This window comes from Taurulus bubalis (assembly GCF_910589615.1).
Source record: "Taurulus bubalis genome assembly, chromosome: 5".
Lineage (NCBI taxonomy): Eukaryota > Metazoa > Chordata > Actinopteri > Perciformes > Cottidae > Taurulus > Taurulus bubalis.
In genome coordinates this window covers 28982209-29009087 of record NC_136593.1, presented here as the reverse complement: position 1 = coordinate 29009087, position 26879 = coordinate 28982209, and the positions used below count along the sequence as shown (strand labels likewise).

Here is a 26879-nt window from a genome sequence, read left to right as displayed (position 1 = left end):
GTTTGTCACATTCCTTCCCCTCATCAAGGTCATATACATTCTTTTGCTGTTATCGAGAGGTTCCCTCTACTGTGCACGAGTACGTTCAGGTCTCCAAACCTTTGTCATAACTTTCTCAACCACAGTATAACTTGTTGTCCTCTGAATCTCATTCTCCTCTCCACTGTTTGTTGTAAGTGCTGCTGTTTGGTATCTGTTCTGTTCAATACAACCCTTTGAAAGGACTTGGCTCTTCTGTCCTTATTCTGGCATTCAGTGTTGTATTTTAGTACTATTGGCGGAACAAACTCACACGTTTGTGGATCCGTATGCGTCCTTAATGTGAACTGTGAGGTTAAATCACACTTTATTTTAACCTATTACATGTTGTGGATGGGAAATCAACCTTTTCTGCGTCCCTCTCAAACATAGTATAGGTTTTTTGCTTGTAAAAGTGTAAAATGATATTCATTATCATTCAGGTTTGTGTATCCTGTTCAAAATGATCTGAACACTTGAATGGCTGTGTTGCTTTTACAGAAGCCTGTTTTAATACTTGCAACTACTGTTTGTGGCCAGAAGAGGGCAGCACTTCCTCTAACTTGAGGACAATGAATCCCACACAGACATGCATATATATTTATTGATTTGTTTTATGTCAGAAGAACCACTAGTTCAAAGTAAGTAGATAGTCGCACTAATTATTAAAATATAAGATGTACACTTTGCATTTGTGCTCTCAGTTGAACACATGTTGTCCAGCAAGGTCAAAGATTGTGTGAAAAGTCGGACTGGTTGAAACATTATCACAATATAATGTGACAAGTCTTTACATCGTGGCACTTAAAAAGTTTAAAAACAGTAAATGGTACCTAAAATGCTCACCATCACTTCAGATCACAGCACATGTGTTAAGTTGTGCATGCACATGTTTGATTAGCCTTAATGAGTACAAAGCGTTCACATTCATATATCTATGGTTCGGAATAAAGAAAGATATACACTAATAAGCAATCAGGATATACAGGGAGATTCTCAAGTATTTGAATCGAAAAGCATGTTATGTATTAAAAGCATCCGCCTCTCGGATGAACAGTTCAGACTTCAGAGTAACAGTATTATTGTTGGACTGTAAAGGTTGAAAGGCTTTATGTTCCAATGATGACGTTTTTGTAGCCCTTGACATGACACAACGTGTTGCTGTCGAAGTCGACCACCAGCTTCCTCAGCCCAGAGCGGGTCGGTGTGAAGTAGATCTTCACCTTGGCATCTTCCCCGGGTCCCACTGAGAAGCCCAGCCTGGAAGGTAAATATTTAAATATTAACTTTGTGTCACACACTCAGCGGGATTTATTACAGTCGTATGATCGCATAAATATTTAGATAATCAATTGCCACTGACATAGGACTATTTATGGAGATGATATGAATGGAGCTGCAGTGTTTGAGCTCAGCAGAGGACTAAAGGTTATACAAAATAAGTATTCTTTAATAACAGTTTCATTATTCTTTGTCCGATCTATTGTACTGCCATGAAAACACATCTGGCAGACACACCATGCCTGACTCATGTCGTCAGGATTAAAGTCATTGATTGGCTTCTCCTTATTTTGGTTTAATTCAATTAAATCATCGAGGGATTATTGTTGAACCAGCCGTCTCATTGGCGTTTCTGTCCTGACTACAGGGCCACACCCAGCCACATCTTATTAAAACACGATGACACATGTCAAACTCTTCCATACCACAAATGAGATGATTTTTAGAAGGACACGAGAGGCCTGTGTGTTGTCCTTGTGAAACATTTTATATTGTTCCCTGCTTCTTTTGTCTTGGAGAGAAAACATTTTTAGTAAGTAATTTGCTAGATGCATGGCCGGTCAGTTGGTGATCTCTGAGAGTAAAGAAGGATCGTCTCCGGCGCTCATACCTCTCAGAGATGACGTTTCCTGCCGTGAGGTTGGCCCCCTCGATGCTGAAGCAGCAGTTCTCCAGCGGCTCCGGCAGAGGGTTTCGGACGGTGATCTCTGCAGCCAGCTTTCGATTTTCCTTCGGTTCGCCCAGGATCTGCAGAGCGCCATCACATCCAGGTGTTAGTTACCCAAAGTTAGTGTTGGGTCTGGCTTTGTTCATATGTGGGAACAGGTGTTGGTGTTCCAATACTTTCATCCTGATACAAATACCATTGGTCTTTTTTCACTTTTCTATACATGTTCAGGGCTTGTTATGACTTTGACATTGCATTTAATTGGACAATACGTTTGTAAATGTGTTGGCACAACCCAGGTCTATATCTCTAGTTTGCACTTCATGGTACTCACTCGGACTTTGATTTCAGGATTGTCCAGGACAATGTTTCTGACTGCCAGCGTTGCATCGCTTGAGGACTTGTCCATCAACAGAGCTGCGAGACGGATTAAGTTGTCCTCGGTGAGCAGGCCACCGTACTTAGAGTAGTTCAGCCTGAGTGGAACTCGCCGCTCTGGAAGAACACATACGACATGTTACAGACTCACAGGGAGCACAAAGTATCCACATGTGAACGCCTCGCTGTGACCTGGCTCACCTGCTCCTGGGGAGAGTTCAACATTAAGCAGATCTTTAAAACCACAGTTATCTCCCAGAAAGCCGTTGTAGGAAACGGCGCAGGATCCAAAGACCAGGCGGCACTTCTTCTCACTCGGAGTGTTGTTTGTAACCACAGCAAACACGTCAAAGTCGCAGCCCTTCCTCATGTCCGATGTCACTTTGATGGCGAGGTCGAGGCCTTGGTTTTGCTGCTTCTGGAGCAGCTTGTTTTGGTGGTTGGCATTCTGGAAAGTCTTCCGCTCCTCATCAGAGCCTGGAAATATACCAGCAACAAAAGCACACAGTGGACAACTGGAGCTTCAGAAGAATCTGGCATCCAAAAGCATGTCAGTTCTCTACATTTCACCTGATAAATTGCATGTTTACGTAAAGGAGCTTAAACCTAACCTCTTTAAAAAACTGCATCAAGATTAACACAAATACTGACATGTAAGAATTTACCCAGCAAGTGACCTTGATGTTAGCGGCTGGAAGAGGAGGAGGTTTGTATATAGTTTCAGTAATAATATATTATATTTATTGATAGCACCAGCTCCTGTGATGTGTATCTACATGTGCAGTATATGCAGCAGTGCTCTCTACCTTCGGGGTACTTGTACAGATGAGTGATGTCCTCTCTGGCGTCGCTGCCGACGCTCTTCGTGCTGATCGTCTGGCCCACCACCGTCGTGCTGGTAACTCTGGATGTGCTGCCGTCTGGTTTCTTCTTGATGGTGACGACGTCGGCGTTGACCTCAGCGAAGACAAACGGGGCGTCGTACTTGGAGGTGAGCTCGCCCTCCTTGATGGCCCTGACGGGGATCGGGCCGCAGCAGTACGCTCCTGAGGGGAGATGAGGGTGAGGATGTGCCTCGGTCACACAAGGCCTCATGGGCTCATTGACGGTCCGTTACCTTCGCTTTTCTCCTGAGGCGTCGGGTCACTCGCCTGCCAGCCAGTAAAATCAGATGTGATGTCCGGCCTGGTCATCCAGCTCTCCACCCAGCAGTGGTAGTTCCTACAGATACGATACTCTCCATCACGGGTTCATACACTTTCTGTTTGTTCAATAAAGACTTCTCATCATTGGTTCTGAAGTCATTATTAGATTTTTCTGTATTATTTACATTTCTACTATGAGGGTTAAAATGTTGTAAACTGTATGGCAAAATAGTCAATAGTTAAATCAGTGGATCTTCCAAACTAAAGTATTGGGAAGTAAATCTGGTTGAATACTGTTCTATTCATTCCATAAGAAATATTTAATTTAATTTGTGGTCATATTGCCATATGGGAGGCAAGATAATCGACCTGGTCGGTTTGGCGGGATAGTCTGAGAACATATAAGAAGGACCTCCGTAATGCCAGAGGAGCCTACTACTCATCACGAATAGAGAAAAACAAGAGCAACCCTAGGTTTCTCTTTAGCACTGTGGCCAGGCTGGCTGAGAGTCATAGCTCGGTGGATCCGTGGATTCCTACAGACCTCAGTAGTAATGACTTCATGAACTTCTTCAATGATAAGATTCTGGCTATTAGAGACAGGATCGGTGATCTCCTGCCCTCGACTACTGCCGGTCCATCCTCAGGTGGGATGGCCATGGAGGAGGCTGTGGGCCCTGCTGTGTGTCTGGATGGATTTGTTACTATCAACCTCATCAATCTGTCTTCAATGGTTTTACTTCTAAATCTTCTACCAGTCCCCTGCACCCTGTTCCGACGAAGCTGTTTAAGGAAGTTTTACCTTTAATTAGCGCCTCTCTACTAGATATTATCAATAGGTCTTTACTAATGGGTCATGTACCACATTCTTTTAAAGTAGCTGTAATTAAACCTCTTCTTAAGAAGTCCACTCTGGATCCAGAGGTGTTGGCTAACTACAGACCTATCTCTAACCTTCCCTTCCTCTCTAAGATACTGTAGTCGCAAACCCGTTGTGTGACTTTTTACATAACAATAGTTTATTTGAGGAGTTTCAGTCAGGATTTAGAAAGCATCATAGCACAGAGACACTAGTGACAATTACTAATGACCTTCTAGTTGCATCAGATAGGGGACTTGTCTCTGTACTGGTCTTGTTAGACCTTAGTGCTGATAAAGGACTTGTCTCTGTTCTGGTCTTGTTAGACCTTAGTGCTGATAAAGGACTTGTCTCTGTACTGGTCTTGTTAGACCTTAGTGCTGATAAAGGACTTGTCTCTGTACTGGTCTTGTTAGACCTTAGTGCTGATAAAGGACTTGTCTCTGTTCTGGTCTTGTTAGACCTTAGTGCAGTATTCGACACCATTGACCATGACATCTTATTACAGAGACTAGACCAGTTGATTGGTATTAAAGGTACAGCACTAAGCTGGTTTAAGTCGTATTTATCAGATCGATCTCAGTTTGTATTTGTAAACGATGAGGCCTCGATGACCACCGGTGTTCGTCATGGAGTTCCACAAGGTTCTGTGCTTGGACCAATTTTATTCACCTTATATATGCTTCCTTTAGGCAATATTATCAGAAACACCCCCTAAACTTTCACTGTTATGCCGATGATACTTAACTATATCTGTGGATCAAGCCAGATGAAATCCACCAGGTCGCTAAACTTCAAGTGTGTCTTAAAGACATCAAAACTTGGATGACCTGCAACTTCCTGCTGCTGAACTCGGACAAGACTGAAGTTACTTTACTCGGCCCAGAACACCTCAGAAATCAATTATCTGATGATATGGTTTCTCTGGATGGCATCGCTCTGGCATCCACCACCACCGTAAGGAATCTCAGAGTTATTTTTGACCAGGACCTGTCCTTTGGCTCCCACGTGAAACAGATCTCAAGGACCGCCTTTTTTCACCTACGGAACATCTAAAAAAATCTGGCACATCCTGTCTCAAAGCGATGCAGAAACATTGATTCACACATTTGTTACTTCAAGACTGGATTACTGTAACTCCTTATTATCAGGCTGCTCCGGTAAATCCCTTGGATCTCTCCAACTGATGCAGAATGCTGCAGCTCGTGTACTAACGAGGACACGAAGAGAAATCACATTACTCCTGTACTAGCTGCTCGCCACTGGCTTCCTGTAAGACCGAGAATCAAATTTAAAATCCTTCTCCTTACCTACAAAGCCTTAACTGGTGATGCACCATCATATCTTAAGGAGTTTATAGTGCCATATTACCCCACTAGAGTATTGCGCTCACTGAATGCAGTGTTACTTGTGGTTCCCAGAGTGTTAAAAAGTAGGTTGCGGGCTAGAGCTTTCAGTTATCGGGCTCCTCTTCTGTGGAATCAGCTTCCACTTTCAGTCCGGGGGGCAGGCAGTCACCTCATTTAAGAGTAGACTTAAGACTTTCCTCTTTGATAGCGCTTATAGTTAGGGCTGTTTCAGGCTTATAGTTAGGGCTGGCTCAGGTCTGCCCTGGTCCAGCCCCTAGATATGCTGCTATACGCCTAGTCTGCTCTTAGGATACACTGAGCTCCTCTTCTCCTCTTCTCTTCTTCTTTTCCTCTTTCCCACCTCCTCTCCTCATCTTCTTTCTCTCCTTCTGGATAAATTATTGTCTCTTTAATGCACATTACTAACTCTACTTTTTTCCCCCATGGATTCGTGGCTGTCTGGAACCGGTCCTGCCTGCTGCTATGGGTCTGCTGATGGAACCAGTTCTGCCTGCTGCCATGGCCCTGCTGATGCCCCCCCTCCTCTCCACCTCCTTCTGCTTCATGGATCATGGTTAATCTGGATCATGGACTATGCCTACTACTCATTATATGAATAGTTTCTGTCATATTCATTGAATGTGCTGTAACTCTGTTACGTTATTCATTCTGACATCTATTGCTTCTGTCCATCCGGGGAGAGGGATCTTCCTCTGTTGCTCTCCCTCAGGTTTCTTCCCCTTTTTTCCCTGTGAAAGGGTTTTTACTATCTTTATTTGGGGGAGTTTTTCCTGATCCGATGCGAGGTCCCGGGACAGGATGTTATGTTACAGACTGTAAAGCCCTCCGAGGCAAACTTGTATTTGTGATGTTGGGCTATATGAAATAAACTGAATTGAATAATAAAGTCTCAGATGTCTTACTCTCACTTTGAAATAATTCACAATAGTCCTCCTAATGTTACACCCATATGTATCCTTGTGATGTGTCTACAGCTTTTTTCTATTGTTAAAACATTTAAAGTGCATCGTTACTAAACGGCCCTGGTATTAGACCCTGCACATAAAGAGCCTCCTACCAGATCATTTCTCTGGACTGAATGGGATCTCCCTTTTCGTTGATGTAGCGTTCAATCACCAAGTCGCTGTTGACGTCGTGGGCTGACAGGTAGTTGGTGACGACTCTGCAGGGGATGCCGAGGGCTCTGGAGACTAACGGGGAATAAACACAACAGACGTGAGTTTTGCCATTGCAAAATGTAGAAATAAATCATAACTGTGTGTTTGATGATGTGGTGTTATGTTGAGTCTGTTTGAGACCAATCAAATGTGTTTTCCGGTGATTGACCACCAAGCTCCACTGCCTCCTATCTCACTTGAACAGGCCACTGCAGCAAACACCCAGCACTGTCCGTAGCGGACGGGCTGACAGGATTGTGTGTCCCAATTGCGCAGAATCTCCACACTGCCCCTCCAGAACAAGGGGCTGACCCCGCCTTCATAGCCGTCGGTCCATTTCCCCAGCAACACCCCTTTGTCATCGTTACAATTCACCTGACAGGCAAAGGAAAGGAGTGTAAAACATGTGTTTTTCATAGGAAGTCTAAAATAACATCACCGGCATTGTACACACAAACCTATCCATGCAAATAAAAACAGTAAAGAGGATGAATATAACTTGCCATGGCACTAAGCACTCTGGACACATATATGGGATTTCTCCTCCCTGAGCAGTCCTTGCCAGGATTCTTCAGACATTTAGGATTCATATCCAAAATCCTCAGACAGACGTCCAGGATTCCACTTTCAAACTGCACAGACAATAATAATCATCATCAAAAGAGAGACTCAAGGTTAGACATGGTGCCACCACATGACAGTACATGTGTAACTGCGCCATGCTGTGAAGCTCCATCGCTGCACACGCGTTGCACCGCTAATGCCAAACTACAGGGCTTACGGTCATGGAAAATCGGGAAATTGAATTTTAAAATGGTTATTTCTAGGCCTGGAAAAGTCATGTAAATGTGTTATATTCATGAGTTCATGACGTTCATTTACGCTGAGTTTGAAATAATGAATATGCTTTTAAAAGAAAGACACTCAAAACATAAGCAGGCATACATACAGGCATCTATATAAATGTTTGTTCTTTTAATCAAACTATTGTCTCATTCATTTGTGTCATTTAAGGTTTACTGTATGCTTTGTGTTCTCATTGTTAGTTTAAATACTACATTTACTCACTTTTTACTGTTTACACTCAGACTTCACTAAATGTTTGGTCATGGAAAAGTCATGGAAATCCATTGGTCAAGATGTGTATGAACCCTGAAACTAATCAAACTGTATATCAGATGTCAAAGAAGCGGCTGCAAAGGAGAACGCTCTTCACCCTTCATCAGACCCAGACGGTCAGATATAAATACCTCAGTTCATTGTAGTGTCAAAAGATCAGAAAGTTATTGCCTGTTTCAAGTGGATATGTTGCTGTTATCAGAATAGTGTTTCATATTCCTTCACCACTCTGTGGGCGTGAGATGAAGTGCGGCTGACAGCGTCAGTGTTGGTGTTGGTACCTGGCCAAAGTTCCAGGGAGTTGGTATGGGATGTTTGTAGCTGCCTCGATAGATGATTCCATCCTGAGACAAGACGTACTCGTCCAAACTCTGCTGGTTGTCCATATAAACTGCATCTCCTGTTGCCAAGACACATTGCCACACAATAAATGTCCTCATACTTCTCCTCCTAAGTGGAACATATATATATATATATATATATATATATATATATATATATATATATATATATATATATATATATATATATATATATATATATATATATGTGTAAGAAGATCAGTATTGCTCCCTTATCTGTACATGCATTATTAAACTACATTCAGAAGCTGGTTAGCCTAGGTTACCATGTTTCTATTCTTTATGCTAAACTCTAGGCTGTTAGAAATTCTGAACTATTGCTTAAAAATCAGTATCTTATTACATTAAACAACTACCATTGCCCTCTATGGGAGTAAAAGCACTCTGTAGCCTCAGATCACTACACAAGACCCACGCCATGACAGCTTGACGTACGCTCCGTTTACCCACCTGTGCACCAAGGGTTAAAGAGCAGGATGAACTCGATCCGGCACGATGGCCCCAGGGTCAGGGTGTAGCGGCCGATAGGCGCGTCAGGAGCAGCGCAGACGGACAGGGCCGCCATCTCCCCGGGCGGGCTCGTGACCGCGGCGCTCCAGCAGGAAGCGTCAATGTTGGCCGACAGACCAAAGGAGGCCCTGGTGCCATACTGCTCAGAGGGCTGAGGACCTACATGTACGAGACACCATGGTGAGATCACATGTGGGAAAAGCCTGAAACATTTGAGTCTGGGGAATGGAAACATGTTCACTGTTTTCACAACCCTGCTCCAATTAAGTTCAAACATCTCTGGAATCCCGTCTCATGCAACTGTGTAATGGCGTTTCATGATGACCAGTTGTTTGGGACCTCAGTCTCCCTGTGGGCCCTCAGTTCAGAATTGCATTCTGGTAAATCACGTGAACTTGAAATCGTTTGTGTTTCTGTGTGTCTTAACTTCACATCTTCCACCCGGTGAAGCCACCAAAGGCTGCTTCCTTCTCATTGGGTGAGATTAAAGTTGCAACTTCGAATCATTAAAACACATTTGACTTTCACAGGCTGACAATGTTATCTATGATTATACATGCATTCCTGTTGGCAAGCAGAACTTCCTGTTTGGGATTAAATGGCAAGCAGCAGCTGTCTTATCATACTCTGCATGAGAAGATATCTAAATATGAACTGAGGAAAAGAGACAGATGCTTTTCTGTGTTAATAGGGTTGACAGCAAATTCATCAGCATACAGTATGTGAGGCTCCCAACAATAACAGCTAAGTTCACTCACACCCGGAGAAAAAAAGGGAGGCGGTGAGGTTGACAATAGAAAAAACAAAAGAACATTTTACAGCGGCTGAAACCCATTAGCAGGGACTCTGACACGGGGAAATAACACCACCGCTCCCTTCCCCTCTCATCTCTGAACTCACAAGAAAATAATGTCTGCAAAAACACACAGTGGGTTCAAGTGTGACGTCCTGAATAGGAAGAAAGCTTTGGACTGCACTTTTCCAAATGTCCTGATGCAGTGCAAATTAAAAACATTAACAGAAACCTACATACACATCTAAAGGAACTCTGCATGCAGTACAATGCAGGGACAACGCAAGAGGAAAATGAGTTGTAAATGATGTGTCTCTACCGGTCTCCGCGATGCAGTCCAGAGAGCTGAGTCCTGGTTGGAAGCCCTCGGAGCGAAGGAACAGGCTGATGGAGAACGGCTGGCCTCTCCTCACCACCAGGCGCTCCACACCGTTGAGGTCGGTGCGATGGTCCATGTTGTTGAACTCGCACTCCAGGTTCCAGCGATCAATGTCCAGAGCTTTCAGGAAGAGAGGGCATTGAAAAGGCTTAACACACAGCCCTATTACACATCTATTACACATCTATTACACATCTCACAGAACAATCGTTTCAGCACTGTTCTTGGATCTGATTTTAATTTAATAGAGGGATAGTGTATATGTTTACGGAGCACTTGAAATGCCACAGCATAGTGTTGATGAAGTGCAGGTTGTAAAGCAAAAGCTGTGTATAGGATGAGGGATATTTAATAGAATTCACAAGGCTCAACAATTACAAGTAACTCCTTTATGCCGACGTGGGGTGAATACAGCAGAACACGGAGCTTAACTAGAGGCTGGATTTCTTCATGTGGCCAGGTATGTGTTTTTTTTTTTTCTATACTGCTTTCCATGCTACAAACCTCTGATGTAATGTTTGTAAAGGTTTACCATTATTCTGTGGAAACGACAGGACACTCAGTCATGTATGGTGAGACATGTGCTTTCTGTCTGGCTTCAGGAGGCAAACAGACAGAGTCACTCTGAAGGGCGCTCACACAGACACTCCTTCTCTCCAGGGCGCCGTGTGACTAAAAGGATCCCACCCTTTGATTTCCTGTTTGTGGGGAAAGTCCGGGTCCTCTACGTAAGGCCTCCATGGTGCTCCTGCTCCATGACATGTCAGGAGGTGAACCTCTCCCCATTCAGTATCAGGAGAAGCCCTGAAGCAGGTTGTAGTTTCAAGGCTAGACGGGGTCAACAAAGACTGAGTTAAAAGGCTTCTTGCTGTTTCCCATCAGGCAGTCCTCCATTCCTCCGTAGTTCTCACGGCTCTGATGCCGTTCAGGTCCTAAACGCAGACCTGTTAGTGTAACTAATTGGGGCTAATGCTTTAAAGATGGCGCCGCTCTGTACAGCAGGACAGCTGCAGACTGTCGGCAGAGCATCATGAGGGCTTTGGGCTCAGCCTGCATGTTCTCAAGTCCTTCAGCTTGTACATTTGATCTGTGCCAAATTCAAAGAAATATCAGCTTTGTATTTGAGCACAGATGAACAGACTGAGGAACCAGCTGAAGAAATAAATTCTCCATCTCACTCGTGTCCAAGACGTTTGTCTTCACTTTCTCCCTTTGAAGAGCGAGCAGCTTTACTGTACTGGCACCTCATGGCAAGAGGTCCAATAAAACAGACCCTCAGCGTGCAGAATGTGAAATCTAGTCCAAAGATTAATAACACATGAATGTCCAACACACACACACACACACACACACACAGACTGACGGTGCAATGGGAAAATGACGTCATGCTTTCTGTGGAGTTTTTGTGTAGCTTTGTAATTGATGTAAAAGAAAATCTCTTTGGATTTGTTCCCTGAACATTGCAACAGCATGTGGTTGAAGGTGAAGCAGTCGTGTGAGCAGACGCTGCACACGTGGGACGTAAAGCAAACTGAATGCATTTTATTGCAGCTTGCAGTTTATTTTGTTGGGTTAGAGAACTTTTAGCAGCACAACTCTCTAATATGAAACTTATGGACAAAGATTCCTCAGCCTTGACCCTGCTCTCTGAACGCTGGACACGCCCACTTTACCAACGATGCCCCACACAGAGGGCTGTCTCACTGAGGGCAGCTTGAGCCTAATAAGGTCATGAAACCAGCTGGTCACTGTGCAGCAAACACTGTTAGAATCCTGGAAAAATAAATATGCTCCCATCAGAAATGAAAGGAAGTTTCAGTCTCTGTAGGTAACACCCATGCTGACTCCAGAGCTCCATCAGACACTTTAAATTTGAAACAAAATGCTTTGTAAATACATTTAAACGAGCAGGCAGTTAATCCATGAAGATTAAACATTGAAAATGGCAAAAGCATTTCTTTCATGACTTCAGACGAGCCTGTTCCAGGTCACAGGTTTTATTTTCTGTTAAATACGCACACCTTAAAGTACACATTGTATGGCTTTTCTGCTATAGAATGTCCAACAGTCTGGTTCTTTCAGCATTCTGCACACAAAGGTCAAACACATATTTACAATTCTGAGCAGCCTGGAAGTTTGACTTCTTACTTTTTTAGGGGAGTTTTGAATGTCCTTCCAAGGTTTTAAGGGTAAACTATTTGTAGGGTGGTGTGTGTGTGTGTGTGTGTGTGTGTGTGTGTGTGTGTGTGTGTGTGTGTGTGTGTGTGTGTGTGTGTGTGTGTGTGTGTGCGTTGACTGGCAGCGGCTCTGGTGCTATTATAAGGGTCCCAGCAGAGCAACAATCAACTTCTCAAACAGAGGGCGGAACATGTTTCAGATGCTTGTCTTTTAAAAGTTCACGTTGAAGCAGCTCAGGGTGATGACGTGTGCAGCTGTGATCACCTTGCCACCTTTGTTATTGTCAGATTAATGTTTACAGCATGCTCACAGCTTAGTGAGAGCTGCCCTTCCTGTCATTAACTTCTCATTATTACTACAAACAGCATCAACACACAAGGAGAGGGAGGGAGACTTTCAGGTGCATTACAACTAAAATATTCCCATATTAGGAATTGGTGGGAAGAAAACCTCAAAGCAAAATCCTGGGGGACTGATTTATGGAATAAATATGGATTATGTCCAAACGAATCAACATTTAGCCTATATGTATTTTAACCATCTCCTAATGAACGTGTTTTTAAATGGTCAATACTTTTGCCAAATGTGGAGAAAGTAGTCTAGAGAATCTAGAGAAAGTAGTCTAGAGAATCTAGAGAAAGTAGTCTAGAGAATCTAGAGAAAGTAGTCTAGAGAATCTAGAGAAAGTAGTCCCACGTACCTTGCGCCATGCTGCTGCTGCGTCTGTGCTGTCAGTGGTGCTCCGCCTCGGAGGGAAGTGTGTCTGTCACCTCTCCCCGTTGTCTCGCTCTTATTTGTAGGTCTGAGGGTGGGCGTGACGCGACCCTCCGCCACGCAGAACGCACCCTCTTCCCGCGCGCACTCACACGCACGCACGTACGCGAGCCTCCGCGCATCCTCTGCTGATTCACCACAGACCGTATCGTGACGTCAGGACGATGGTTACCAAAGAAAAAGGACGCGTGAACTTTTTGACCCCGAGGAGCAGAGTGCACCCATGGGTGTCGTGGTTAAGGTGAGAGGTGAGTGTTGGGTGCAGCTCATTTAAACCACAAGTCTACTGTTACGTTCCACTAAAAACATCTTGCATCACACAATGTATTTAAACCCAGTCATAAATACTGACATCAATATTCATGAGCGCCTATTCGTCCATTGCTGTAAATAGTCTAAAACTATTGCCTCCTCTTACCCCAGCTGTTATATAGAATTACTCTACTCTTTTTGAAAAAAAAGAATTTGTCAGACATTTTTCATGATTTACATCATTAGTAGGAATTAATACACATTGATAGTTTTGGTATTTTCATGCTATTTTTGGACAATGAAATGCAATATATAATTTTACCAGCAAGGGTTTAAATCTATGGGTCATTTCAGCTGTCAATCACAGGTGATGCACCACAACGACAATGTGAGGTCATAGAGCAATACATATATATATATATACACATATATATGTATATATATATATATATGTATGTATATATATATATATATATATATATATATATATATATATATATATATATATATATATATATATATATATATATATATATATATATATTGCTCTATGACCTCACATTGTCGTTGTGGTGCATCTCTTAAAACCCATTTTTATAGAATTGCTTTTAAGTGATGTCCTTTTTTGATCTATTATGCATTTATTTTGTTCCCCTGGTTTTGTTTGTATATTATATTTGTTTATTAGTTTGGTTTTGTTGTATTCATTGCCTTTATGGTCCTTTTTGTTTACCGGTATTTAAGTTATGTCTATTCTCTGATTCTCTGTAGAGCACTTTGATAATTTTAAAGGCTCTATATAAATAAAGTTATTGTTGTTATTATTATTGTTATTATTATTATTATTATTATTATTATTATTATTATTATAAGAACACAAACGGACACGGTTTCATTGTGTCTTCTTATGCACATGAAGAAAAAATAAACCTACTATAGCACATATAGTCAATATCAACTTCCCTGTTTCCACTATAACATTTACATTTATGCATCAAAAGTAAATAATGTACTATACTTGTAACAATGACCATAACAATATGTGGTGTGAAGCTTTCTGGCAGACGGTCCGGCATCACATCAGGAAAGTGAGTTTAGGGAGAACAGAAGCAGACGACTGAATGACCTCAACATGGCTATCGCCATAAAAATAGTCAAACGGAAGTGGAACTTTATTCCATATTCAGAAATCATGAACTTTGATTTCAAGGAACCTTTAAAGAGCAATTGTGTGAGTAATAATAAGTGGGTAATGTCTGTGACACAGTAAACTTTTACTTTGTGGCCAAAGTGTTTAGTTTTTTTTATTGTACTTTTTAAAAAGTTATTGTCGTGATTCCCAAAATTATTATTATTTTATATGTGTGAGAAACACTAATTAAAATATGTGGATATATGATGTTATGATGGATCGTTTGCTTTCATTTAATTAAGGAATTCCAGCATGTATTACATCCGTATATTATATATATTGCATGTGCAGGTATTTCAACCTCTCATCTGACCATTGTACTATAACTATATAACTATAAATGTAAATTAAAGACAGATATTGGCCTCCAATATTTGACTTCATAAATGTCAGTCTGACTGTTGGGTTTAGTTTATTAGTTGTGGTGCAAATAAAAACACTGATAAAGGGCAACACATTCATCATCACTGCAAATGTTCTGTATTTTCAATATAAAGCCATACAGGTGTTACATATTCCAGTAAAATATTACTTCATACAAAATGGTTAATAAAAAAAAAGGACAAAGTGAACGTGTTTTATTTTCAAGGAAATGAGTAAGACACAAATGTATGTTGTGGTTGAGTTATGGAGACATTATGGCTTTCCAGGCCTCCACAAGACTTTATCAAACTGATCATGACGGCGCTGCGAATGAAAGTCTGTCCCCAGGATGAGTTTAGTTTATTTACGTTATAAATAGCATGTAACCGACTCAAAGACCACTGAGCTATGAAGCTACACTGACTTACAGCACACTGCGAAGCCATGCCAGGTCATCGTGAATCAAATCAGTACATTTACAGACATATTGTTTTAGTGGCGAGATTAAAGAAGAAGATGTATTTACAGAGTGGGAATAGATGACAGTAACAGCGGTATAAAAGGAGGTCTGTTTAAAAATGTTCATCTCCAGCGCTGACCCATAGACCGCCTTCTTGGGTTGCCTCCAAATCTGTAGAAAAAAAAGAGAAGTGTAACTTTTCTTTTCCACAGAAGAACAGTTCATAATTAATATTCACAACAAGTAGCCGTAGTATATATATATATATATATATATTATATGTATTCTTGCACTACACTCACCTATAGGAGCGTATCACAGGTCAAACCTCAGTGGATTTTCCAACACTAGTGTTCTGAACCTGTGCCATAAAAACATTATTAATTAAATATTAATAACAACATATTAATCAATGACATAATCAAACTCACCAAGCATGCAGAAATAAATAGTCTTTTCAGTGCGAGGAGGGCAGAGATATAGTTTTTTGAGTCAGTGTTTACTCTGAGGTTGAATTATTGAATTTAATGTCTTTAACCACATGAACAATGAGCAGATCACTGGTTGTGAACAATGAGCAGATCTCTGGTTGTGAACAATGAGCAGATCACTGGTTGTGAACATTGAGCAGATCTCTGGTTGTGAGCGTAGTGAACAATGAGCAGATCACTGGTAGGAGTGTAGTGAACATTGAACAGATCTCTAGTTGTGAACATTGAGCAGATCACTGGTTGTGAACATTGAACAGATCACTGGTTGTGAACATTGAGCAGATCACTGGTTGTGAACATTGAGCAGATCACTGGTTGTGAACATTGAACAGATCACTGGTAGTGAACATTGAACAGATCACTGGTTGTGAACATTGAGCAGATCACTGGTAGTGAATGTAGTGAACATTGAGCAGATCACTGGTTGTGAACATTGAGCAGATCACTGGTAGTGAGTGTAGTGAACATTGAGCAGATCACTGGTAGTGAGTGTAGTGAACATTGAGCAGATCACTGGTAGTGAGTGTAGTGAACATTGAGCAGATCACTGGTAGTGAGTGTAGTGAACATTGAGCAGATCACTGGTAGTGAGTGTAGTGAACATTGAGCAGATCACTGGTAGTGAGTGTAGTGAACATTGAGCAGATCACTGGTTGTGAACATTGAGCAGATCACTGGTAGTGAGTGTAGTGAACATTGAGCAGATCACTGGTTGTGAACATTGAGCAGATCACTGGTAGTGAGTGTAGTGAACATTGAGCAGATCACTGGTTGTGAACATTGAGCAGATCACTGGTTGTGAACAATGAGCAGATCACTGGTTGTGAACATTGAGCAGATCACTGGTTGTGAACATCGAACAGATCACTGGTTGTGAACGTAGTGCTGCACCTTGCCACAGAGCGGATCCTCGGCCTGGTCTGGTGGTTTGGTCTTTGGCTTGGGTGCAACAGCTGGTAGTGTTTTTTCTGGGGCCGCTGCCTCCTTCACAGTGACCAAGGAGGCGTCCTCCACCTCTCCTCCAGCAGCAGAGTGGTAGCTGAGGCTGGAGCTGCTGAAGCCACTCACGCTCTCTCCTGACGACTCGGAGCTGTCCACTGGAACACAGAGAGGACTTGAGTTACACGTGACGGACGGATGGATCTAAATGCATTAGATGGAAAGCCGAGGTTCAAACACTGTGTTAGCCATCAACGTCCCTTCTGACACGTCCTTGACCCAGACATCTGACCTCTGACCCCGGTGGAGTGGAATAAAACTTGAAACATGATACCCAGCAGCCTCAGTGAAGGTGCAGGGGTCATAAATAACACCCCTGTTCCTGGGTGTACCCCTGCATCTAATCTTCCAGGCACTCTCAATAAATCATAAGCCACACTTAGGTCATCTGTGAGCTAAGAACATGCAACTCACACAGTAAGTGGTGACTCCCACTCTCGTGGTCCAGGTCGTCCTCCTCCAGCGCTCCAGGAGGAGATGCGTATCCTCCAAAGCCTCCAACCGCCCTCTGCTTCGGCCCACACATGTATCCCACCAGAGAGGAAGACGAGGATGACGAACTGCATCCTGAACCAACAGATTTTGGGCGACCCCCGAGAAGCCTGTCCTGCGGATCGCTCGATCCCATCGAGGACAGCACCCTGTTTTCTGCACGGACCAGGAGAGAACCACGTTCAATGAAAAGAGTATGAAAGGCCAGAGAGTGATAGAAAGACATCAGGATGTCTACTGGCAGTATTTGCTCACCTCTCCCCATCATTGCGTAGCTGACGGCTCTGTCACTGATCGCTGCGTCACTGGGCTGGATGTCCATGAACGGCTTGTTTCCGATCCCCATGAACACTCTCTCCTGCATACGGACCTCTTAAAAAACACGTGAAATCATAGTTTAAAAAGTTAGTTTATTTCATGTTTCAGAAATTACATTTTCATACAAAAGATTGTTGTCTATATCCTGCAATCATGTCTGTTTTTCTTTTTCAGGACAGACAGTAATCCAAAAGTGAGGACCATTACTGTGCATCCCATTATTACCAATATTGAGCTAAATATATGAATATCTTTATACAATGGCAGTACATCATATCATGAAGAAACCAGGCTCCGCTGGACACATGCATGTTGGTGCATTGGTTGGTACCTCTGTTGTGGACCGCCTGCTCCCACAGGATCCGCTCCAGGTCTCGGGTCCAGAAGTCCTTGACCTCCCGGCCGACGGCTTGCAGCGTGTACGTGTCCTGGGTTTTCCTCTTCCTGAACCAGATCTCAAAGCACAGCCCACTGTCACCGCTGTTTTGGGTCATGCCCACATCGGATGTCTAAATGTGAACAAAGACCAGCGGATCACGTGAGACGCTAGTTTAAAATACGGCAAATGACGAGGCAAGACTTCAGTACTGAGTGTTGTTTGTGTTTTAGAAGGTTTACAATTAAACTGCACGAAAGGACACAATAACATAAATGATAATCCTGTCTTCACACCAAAAGAGTTTTCGCAACACTTTTTCGCCTGACTTTACTCGGTCGACTTTATGTGGTTAATTCACTTTTCCGCTTTTTCTCAAAAATTCGCTGGGGAAAGGGGGCGTGGCTTATCTCCGTGGCTTTAATGGTAAATGTTTGTGAAAACATTTACCATTTCCGCCATTCACCATTGAAATAACCACTATTTCTGCTATATACTTGTTGAGGAAGTCCCACAGACGTGGGAACATCAAACGCCCCGTGTCTGGGTTCATAACATTATCCATAGTCACTCACAGCTCAGACTCCTCCAGGACGAGTGTCTGAAAGAAGCCGCTTCTAGCGCTCCTTCAGCGGACCAGCAGCAGTTTGATTCAGCAACGGCAGGACGGAGGTGACGACGGGCGCAGCTTCTCAATGCTGATTGGCTTTCGCAACTCCGCGTCGGGCGAATTCTTCGCCAAATAATAATTTAATAAGTGTCTTAAACCGGAGCGGACTGGCTGTGTGGAGCACCGAACATTTTCACCCTGATCATTAATGTAGTTATATGTTTGTGAGTGTGTGTGTGTGTGCGTGTGTGTGTGTGTGTGTGTGTGGCATGGGTTAAAAAGTGATCATAAGTTGTGACTTACAATGGAAACAAATTGTTATGTGTAAATGATGAGTCACGCACTGAGTGTAAGTAGTAGTCTTTCACATGATTGGTGTAAAGAGGAAGTGGGCGTAACACGGAGCCCTTCTCTTGCTGTTATTGCATACTCATTGCTTATTTAACTGGTATTTCTGAATAACATTTTTCATGAAAACTTCCCGTGAATTTGAGTGTGAAGCAACGTGTGCACCTTGAAGGACTGTTTGTAGATGTACGTTTCATTCCCCACGTCCGTCTTCTTGGTTTTGCTGAAGAGAATGAGCTCTTGGAAGAGGAAGATGTGGCGTAAACATTTCTTCTTCCTGAATGTGACCATGAACTCATCCTGGCGTATCAGCTGCCCCTGCTCCTTCAGATTAACCTGCAGAGGGACGGTCCGAGGGTTATGTCTTGATAATGCACCAGGAAGGAGAAAGTACTTACTGTAACTGTTCAGTTTATTTAGCAATATAATATTCAAGCAGTCTCAGCTTCTAAACTCAACTCATGAACATTTAATCAAACAAACCGACAGACTTGTAAACAGTGAGGATAACGGCAGATTTAGAATAACTGGCTCACACAAGGACAGTGAACCTTCAGCACAAAACAGATGAACATTGTCATTACTTCTGACTTCCCTGTTATTAACGGAGCTCCAGACCATCATCCCACCAAACGCCTCCCTTTACATTCCATGAAAGGATAATAAATTACTATCCTTTCCATCCATCGCATTCCTTTCATCTCAGATTACTCATGATTGGCTGGCAGCATCTCAAATCACATTGAAGAATGCTTTCCTCACTCCTCTGCATGCGTGCATCACTCTTAATGTCTGTCCTCCTGCCTGTACCTGTTGCCCTAGTTAAGTAGATCTTCATCTTCCGCCAAGAAAAATTCCTAAACATTCCTGGTACATTAACGGCTTATGACTCTGATTCCAATAGTGTTGCTCAACAATGGATATATGTATATACTGTGTATGACATGGAAATGCAACTTTCTAATACTTTTGCTGAGTTAAAGGGGTTAAAATGAAAAGAATGTGAAGGAAACCAGCGGTCTTACGTCACAGTGGTGGATGGCGTCCATGGCCAGCAGGTTGTTGCCGTGGTGGAGTTGGAAGTGGATGACCTCCAGGGCAGCCTTGACCTCAGCCGTCTCCCGGGTTTGTCCCGGGCCGAACTCCCTCCTCATGTCCTGCAGCAGCAGACTGTACTTACTGATCCGCTGCACGGGCTTCAGCAGGTACGACCACAGGTCCATCTTATCCCCCAGCTGCTGCTGCTTTTGCTGCAGTGGGAAGAGAGGACAGCTGACGCTATCACAACAACATCAACGCTGAGCTGGAGAACACGCTAACATTAAGCGGATGGGAAGACATGTGGCTCAGTGGTGAGCAGGGTCGTCCTTCAATCACAGGTCCTTGAGCAAGACACTTAACCCTAAATGTCCCCCGTAGCTGTTCTACGGTGTATGAATGTTAGATAGTCCTGATGTGGCACCTTGCATGGTAGCTCCTCTCATCAGTGTGTGAATGATTCCTATGTAAAGTGTCTTTGAGTATTCAGAAAAGCGCTTTATAAAATCTAAGTATTATTATCCAGTAAGACTAAAATAATATATAGAAATGTACTGCACATATTATTCAGTCTTTTCTTCTTATTTGCTCCCTAAGGTAGGGTGACCAGATTTGAGTTTGTGAAAAAGAGGACACTTTGTCGCGGGAGGGCAGGGGGTAGTAGTGTATAGCATGCCGTGAACTTACATTTACGCTTCGGCATGGCTGCAGATGTCATGTGCTGTTGTTGTGCCGGGCATATTTTTTAGGCCTCGAAAAGAGGACATGTCCGGGAAAAAGAGGACGTCTGGTCACCCTACCTAAGGTGTCACTGTGAGCATGTTAGCATGCTAATGTTAGCATTTAGTTGAAAGCACCATTTATTCTCCCTCTTGTTTAAGAAGAAGCAGTATGTGGTTGTGAGATGAGAAATGAGAGAAGGAAGAGCAGCAGGACTCTCACCTTGAAGAAAGCCTGTCCATGATCCATGAGCAGACGATCAGACTGCGGCTTGTTCTTGCTGTAAAGGGCATACAAAGCAAAGCTCTCTCTCTAAAAGAAAAGGAATGAATAAAGACCATTAGTCATTTTCATCATCACCAACAAAACACATGAAATGCCGACTAAGCAGTGCATCACAGCGGCTCACAGCTGTTGTGCACTGCTTAGGGAAAACAGTTGCTTCCATGGAAGCTGAAGACACTGGCGCCTACAGCTGTCACACATCAGGAAGGGCGTCCGTTGCTTAATCATCAATATGTTGCTTCATAACAGAAAACCATGAGTTACTCCTTGACATTATGCAGACTCTCATCTGCTCAAACCCCGTTGCATCATGGTGCACCCCACATGTCCGAGCTAGTATACTTTTGCACTTTTGCACATTAACACTCGTGGCACCTACATGTCGCAGGAAACAGCGCCCGACTCTGAAGGGTTCGCTCACGCAGCTCTTCAGCTCGTTTAGGAAATGATGACGGTGGAAGTCGTGGAGCTTCTCTAAGTTGCCGAAGACGCTCCCCCTCTGGCCCCTGAGGTCCTGAGGAACGTCGGGCCTCTCCAGCTCGGAGAAGTAGTGCTCTCGAACGTAACCCAGAGCCTTCACGTACTCCCTCTCCGTGGACAGCAGCTCCTCCATGATCATGCGCAGCTTCCTGTTCCACACATGAGAAAAGTAAAATGTGAAATCATTGATTTATTTGACCGCGGTGAGCTTGGGATCATACTCAGTTCTACATGATTCATCTGAGTATGACAGTGTTGTTTAACTGGAGAACAATTGTACCATTCATGAAAGTAACCTCAGTGTCATTGGCTGAAATGTCCTGCACAGCGTCTCCCTTTAGATTATAGCTAAAGGAGAGAGGCGTTACTTACACAACGTTGCTGCCGTCGTCTTCTGTTGCTGTGAGTAATGTCTCTGGGGTCTTCAAGGCTGTGGGGCTCTGGGTGAGGACTGGGCATCCTCCTCCCTCCTCTTCATTGCTGTCTCTCTTTGACTCACAGCTCAGGTTTCCTGACCGTAAACTGTCGTTATGGGAAACGAGGGGATTTTGGACGGGCTGCAGATTTTGTTCCAGTGGCTGTGCTTCACCCCGACAGTGTTTGTGTCTTACATTCAAAGGTGAAAAGCCAGAGATGCTCGTCAAGCGAGAGCAAACACTCGAGCCCTCGCTCAGGGACCGACCCAGAGGTTGGTGCGATGGAAAGTCGGCGCTCCCTTCCACTGAGGTCGTGCTCCTCAGGTCGGCCTCACTGCGGTGCTCTCTCGGCCTCCGCCGGGCTTCTGGGTGACCGTCAACATTTTGTGGGAATTCTTCTTTTTCTTTTTCAATTTTCTCAGTTTTTACTGCGGCTTCAGGTAGTTCCTGCACTTGATATTCTCCTTTTAAGTCGGGTTTTAAATGAAGGTTGAAGCATGCCTCGTTGCTGCGTTCTCTTTCACTCTCTGATATATGGACTACCTCTTTCTGAGAGGTCGGGGAGCATTCATCCTCCTTCTCCATTCCTCCAACTTCCCCTTGAGGGTTTGCAGCTGTGGTCTGCTGGATCTGGTTCTTATCTACTCCTTTCTCTTTCTGTTGCATCTCTTTAAGACGCTGCCCAACGTCTCGGCGCTGGGTCCAGGCTGCATTCCAGACTCTCATCAGCCCCGAGGCCCCTGATCCCACGGCACAGGCCTCGGCTCTCAGAGCCTGGAAGTGCAGGGTGGAGAATTTGCCACCTAATCTCTCTTCATACATCTGGAGTGTTCTCAGGGTCTGAGCCGGGTAACACCCCTGCTCTACCTGCTCCAAAAAATTACTGCATTCCTTGGCCAGGGCAGACGCCTGGAGAGAGAGATAGATAGAGAGAGAGAGAGAGAGAGAGAGAGAGAGAGAGAGAGAGAGAGAGAGAGAGAGAGAGAGATAGAGAGATAGAGAGAGAGACAGAGATAGAGGGAGGGAGGGAGGGAGATGATTTTTTTAAATCAGTTAGAAATATGTAGACAAAGGGCAAGTGAAGAAAGAAAGAGAGTTGCATTTCCTCACTTTCCTAAAATAATGTCATAAAATAAGTCATTTTTTGACAGAAATGATTTTCTTGCCTAAGAGTGTGACTGAGGACATTTTATTTTGCCTAAGTCAAAAGACAATCTGACTGAGGACATTTTACAAGCTTTTCAAGATGGCATTTTGATGCTAGCATTTAAGCTAGCTATTTAGTTAGCATTTTTGTCAATGAAAATCTCACTCAAACATAATATTAGTAATCATAACTTGACCGGTATTACAGTTTGCTGTAGTCAGTGTAGAGGCAGCTTGTGCACTATATTACATTTGGTCAAGTTGTTTGTGTTTTCAGAAAAACCTGAAAAAATGACTTGGACCATTATTTTAGGACGGTGACGATTTGAAATGTCAGATTGTTGAAGCAATGATGAAACACTCACCTGTTCACAGAAGCGGTGCACGTGCAGCATCGTGTCCAGTTCTTTGTGCCGTTGTTCGGCCCGCAGCATGAAGTCATCCGTATTGGACTTGAAGGTGCTGACCAGAGTACGAAACACTTCTGTTGCAGGACTCGCATCACTGGAGCCAACAACGGCCTTGGCCTCCGCCACCAGGCTCAAGGCGCGCTGTTGTTTGCCCTGGAAGAAATGATAAGGCTTCATGTGGAACTTATTATTTCATTTTCTCTAATCTACTATTCACTGTTAACAGTGTAGTCATCTGAAATATTTAAACTGTACAAGATCAAAGAAAACTAAAGAGACACACAGACAGTCAAATAAGGCAGCTGGTTTTATTTCTTAACCCTCTTATTGGTCTCATTTCTTAACCCTCTTATTGATCTCATTTCTTAACCCTCTTATTGATCTTATTTCTTAACCCTCTTATTGATCTCATTTCTTAACCCTCTTATTGATCTTATTTCTTAACCCTCTTATTGATCTCATTTCTTAACCCTCTTATTGATCTTATTTCTTAACCCTCTTTCTTAACCAAGACTTCATTGTTGTACCTTCGACTGAGCGAGAAACACGTCAAAGTTCTGCGAGGCCTCTTCAGTGCACAGCAGGGTGTCCCCTGTTGTGTAAGAGTCCTTCAGTGTCTGTTCGCCTTCTGCATTAAACCACATGCCAGCCTGCAAAACGTCATTGAGGATTACACAATGTGAGTTGCTTTTATGTCCGTGAGGTTCAGCTGTGTCAACACATAATGTAGTAATGCAGTGTTGTGTTACCGTGCTGATTGTGGCCTCCATCTCTCTGAGCCGGAAGAGGAAGTCGAGGTTCTGCAGTGACTGGTTTGATCTCATGACCAGAGTGTGGAGCTTCTCCTCCACCTGGTTGTACACACTCGTCACGGACTCCAGAGCATCTCTGTGAGGACGGAGGTCACAACGTCACAAACCAGCTGGGCAGCACTGTGAGGCAGCATTTGTGACTTCCTTCTGGGGTCAATGCACATTGTTACATCAGGATCACCTCACAAGGTCATTGTCAAAAACATGTTTTCAATGTAAAAAATGCTCGTCGTACAGAGTGTGTTATATTATTATTGATTTATAAATACTATTAGTATTAAAGAGAAAGTCATCTTTCAATGTTGATGGAGGTAGACCAAATTCAAACCACTGTTTATGCTGTTTGGTAGCTTATTCAATGATAATGAGCATAACTTCAGTTTGAACAATCTTAAAGCCCCTGCACACCCATAGTCCACTCACACAGGTGTTTTCACTTATCAGCAGTTCTCAGAACAGTGTGGGCGTGTACAAACTGCACTTGATGGACATCGCTCATACATTTAGTTAGTACACAGTACACAGTCATGTGACAGCACCTAATACGCAGCATACATCCAGCCAACTGACCCCTAGTTAGAGGTATAATCAGCCGGGGTGATTGGAAACACGTGTGTGTGTGTGTGTGTGTGTGTGTGTGTGTGTGTGTGTGTGTGTGTGTGTGTGTGTGTGTGTGTGTGTGTGTGTGCAGAGGCTTTAATTGGTAAAGTAAGTAGTCAGAAATGTGGTGGTCAGGAAATGTTTAATATTTAAAGTGTTTAGTTCAAGATAAAATGATGATGATGTCAGTGTAAATGAATGAAGGTGAAGTGGTATTCAAACACGAGCGATGTTACTGAGAGACTACAGTGTGCGGATTGGGACAAAAAGGAGAACTAAAGTAGATTCAGATATGATCTGATACCTGTAGTCCTCAGAGAGAGGGAATCTGAACTCCTCTCTCCTCATGCGGGCCAGGACGGCCCCTCCTTCTCTCTGCAGAGTGACCAGGTGAGAGTCTTCCAGCACCTCCTTCATCGAGGCCTTCTGCTCCTGAATGCATTGCTGCACGTCCTGCAGCAGCCACGACAGAAGCAAAGTCAACACGTCCGTCCTGCTTCCGAATGTGCGGCGCACCAACCACACACTGATCATGCATATTGTACCTGGGCGGAGTCTGTCATCTTGCTACCGTCCACTTTCATGATGGCCTTCTGCAACAAGCTGTCTGCTCCCCGCAGCGCAGCCAGGAAGGGAACCAGCCTCTGAAAGGAATTACACGAAAGACTCAAAAGTAAAAAACTGCTTTCAGTTGAAAAGATGTTTCTGCCATCTGCAGCCCACAGAGAGCACCACAAGCAGCGCCGAGCCAGAAAGAAGAGCTTCCCTCTGACCTGCAGTTTAATGCCGACTGCAAAAAGTTAGAGAAAATACACACGATTCTGAGTCTGTGATAAAGTTTTGATTCGATGTAGTCAAAGTGTCGTTTGCAGTCAAATGATGAATGCATATTACACTCTGCTGTATATCTTCTATGACCGTTATAATAACAACATGAGCCAGTGAAGGTTTTACTGATCAGTGTTGCATGTATAACATATCTTGTTAACGGCCAGTCATTTATACTATAATTAATAATCTAGATAGGACTTTGCACTTTCTTCTGACCTCATCCTCCCTCCGCTCAAAGCTGCATGTGGCATTAAAGAACACAATGCATGTTTGGGTGTGTGGATAATGAGTCATCCCCAGTGGGAGAACTGTGGTTGAGCAGCAGTCTCCTCTGAATCTACGGGAAACTCCACTGTTTATCAAAGCGATTGCTGGATGAGAGTGAACATGCAGTACCTGATGGAACTGCAGCCAGTCGGTATGACTGTAAGTGAAGGTCCCTCCCAGGTCGGAGGTCAGCTGGGAAGCTTCGACTGTCTTGTTTAGGGCTTTCATAGAAGTCACCATGTCCATCTTATAGACCAACACAAAGACACGGTTAGGCAGGAAGGAAAGGTACCACTCATCAAAGAAAAACATGGACATGCATTTCATTTCTGACCTGTAACCCCGGCTGTTTTTCAGGTCGAGGACAAGTGTCTTTATCCACCAGCATCACGATGCTGTGGACGGCATGGAGAGCTTGCTCCTGCAGCAGATAGTCAGGGAGTTAAAACTGGTTCAAATACGATGCAAAGGTTCCTCTGATCATTTAGACATGAGATGACTATCATCAGGAGAACAACAAGCGTACTCTATGACTGGCCTTCTTTCTCAATTCACAAGAATGTGTGCACTTGGCTGACAGTGTGTGTTGTTGTGTCTTTGCTGAAATAGAGATTGTGCCTCCCGGTGCATTTCTTTACTGCTAACATCAGAAACTTCCACAAACTTGTGTTGCTCAGTATTTGTGCATTCTATATTCAAGCACACTATGATGAAATCCATCAGTTTCCTCATCTGCGAATCAAGGAATTCGACATCTGTTGAGTGATGTGTGAGTGGTTTGAGTGGTTAAGTGCATGAATGGCTGATTCCAGCTGGAGCATGCCGGTGTCCTGTTCTAACCTGGGCCATCAGCAGCGCTTTGTAGAGGTGCAGTGAAGGAGGCTTCCTCCTGGCATCGAGGACCAAAGTCATTCCCAGCTCTCGAACTTCTTTCCTACAAAATCGTTGGATCATGTTAGGACAAACTCAAACAGCATGACCTC

At 43.5% G+C, this 26879-nt stretch overlaps 2 protein-coding genes across 2 annotated transcripts in view; both read right to left on the bottom strand.

Annotated features, from left to right (window-relative positions):
* Positions 1–604: 604 nt before the first annotated feature.
* On the bottom strand, positions 605–12926 carry LOC306737131 (protein-glutamine gamma-glutamyltransferase 2-like; the record flags this gene model as incomplete). Its single annotated transcript, XM_079218832.1, is given in 14 exon segments — positions 605–1278; positions 1910–2046; positions 2301–2461; positions 2546–2821; positions 3151–3390; positions 3462–3565; positions 6776–6954; positions 6957–7019; positions 7023–7250; positions 7379–7507; positions 8276–8394; positions 8807–9025; positions 9979–10158; positions 12917–12926. Coding segments are annotated over 14 exon segments (2196 nt in total). The 3' UTR covers positions 605–1127.
* A 1976-nt stretch (positions 12927–14902) lies between these two features.
* Positions 14903–26879, bottom strand: part of quob (quattro b) — a 30369-nt gene continuing 18392 nt past the window's right edge. The window contains exons 6-24 of the mRNA XM_079218052.1: positions 26737–26830; positions 26231–26317; positions 26026–26142; positions 25344–25442; positions 25103–25251; positions 24136–24274; positions 23914–24036; positions 23342–23539; positions 21787–22739; positions 21314–21563; positions 20872–20961; positions 19917–20141; positions 19057–19227; positions 17889–18066; positions 17495–17611; positions 17162–17395; positions 16640–16845; positions 15560–15618; positions 14903–15428 (exon numbers count right to left, since the gene is read on the bottom strand). Coding sequence (XP_079074178.1) covers positions 15580–15618; positions 16640–16845; positions 17162–17395; positions 17495–17611; positions 17889–18066; positions 19057–19227; positions 19917–20141; positions 20872–20961; positions 21314–21563; positions 21787–22739; positions 23342–23539; positions 23914–24036; positions 24136–24274; positions 25103–25251; positions 25344–25442; positions 26026–26142; positions 26231–26317; positions 26737–26830 — 3469 coding nt within the window. The 3' untranslated portion in view covers positions 14903–15428; positions 15560–15579. The remainder of the gene's footprint in view (positions 15429–15559; positions 15619–16639; positions 16846–17161; positions 17396–17494; positions 17612–17888; positions 18067–19056; positions 19228–19916; positions 20142–20871; positions 20962–21313; positions 21564–21786; positions 22740–23341; positions 23540–23913; positions 24037–24135; positions 24275–25102; positions 25252–25343; positions 25443–26025; positions 26143–26230; positions 26318–26736; positions 26831–26879) is intronic.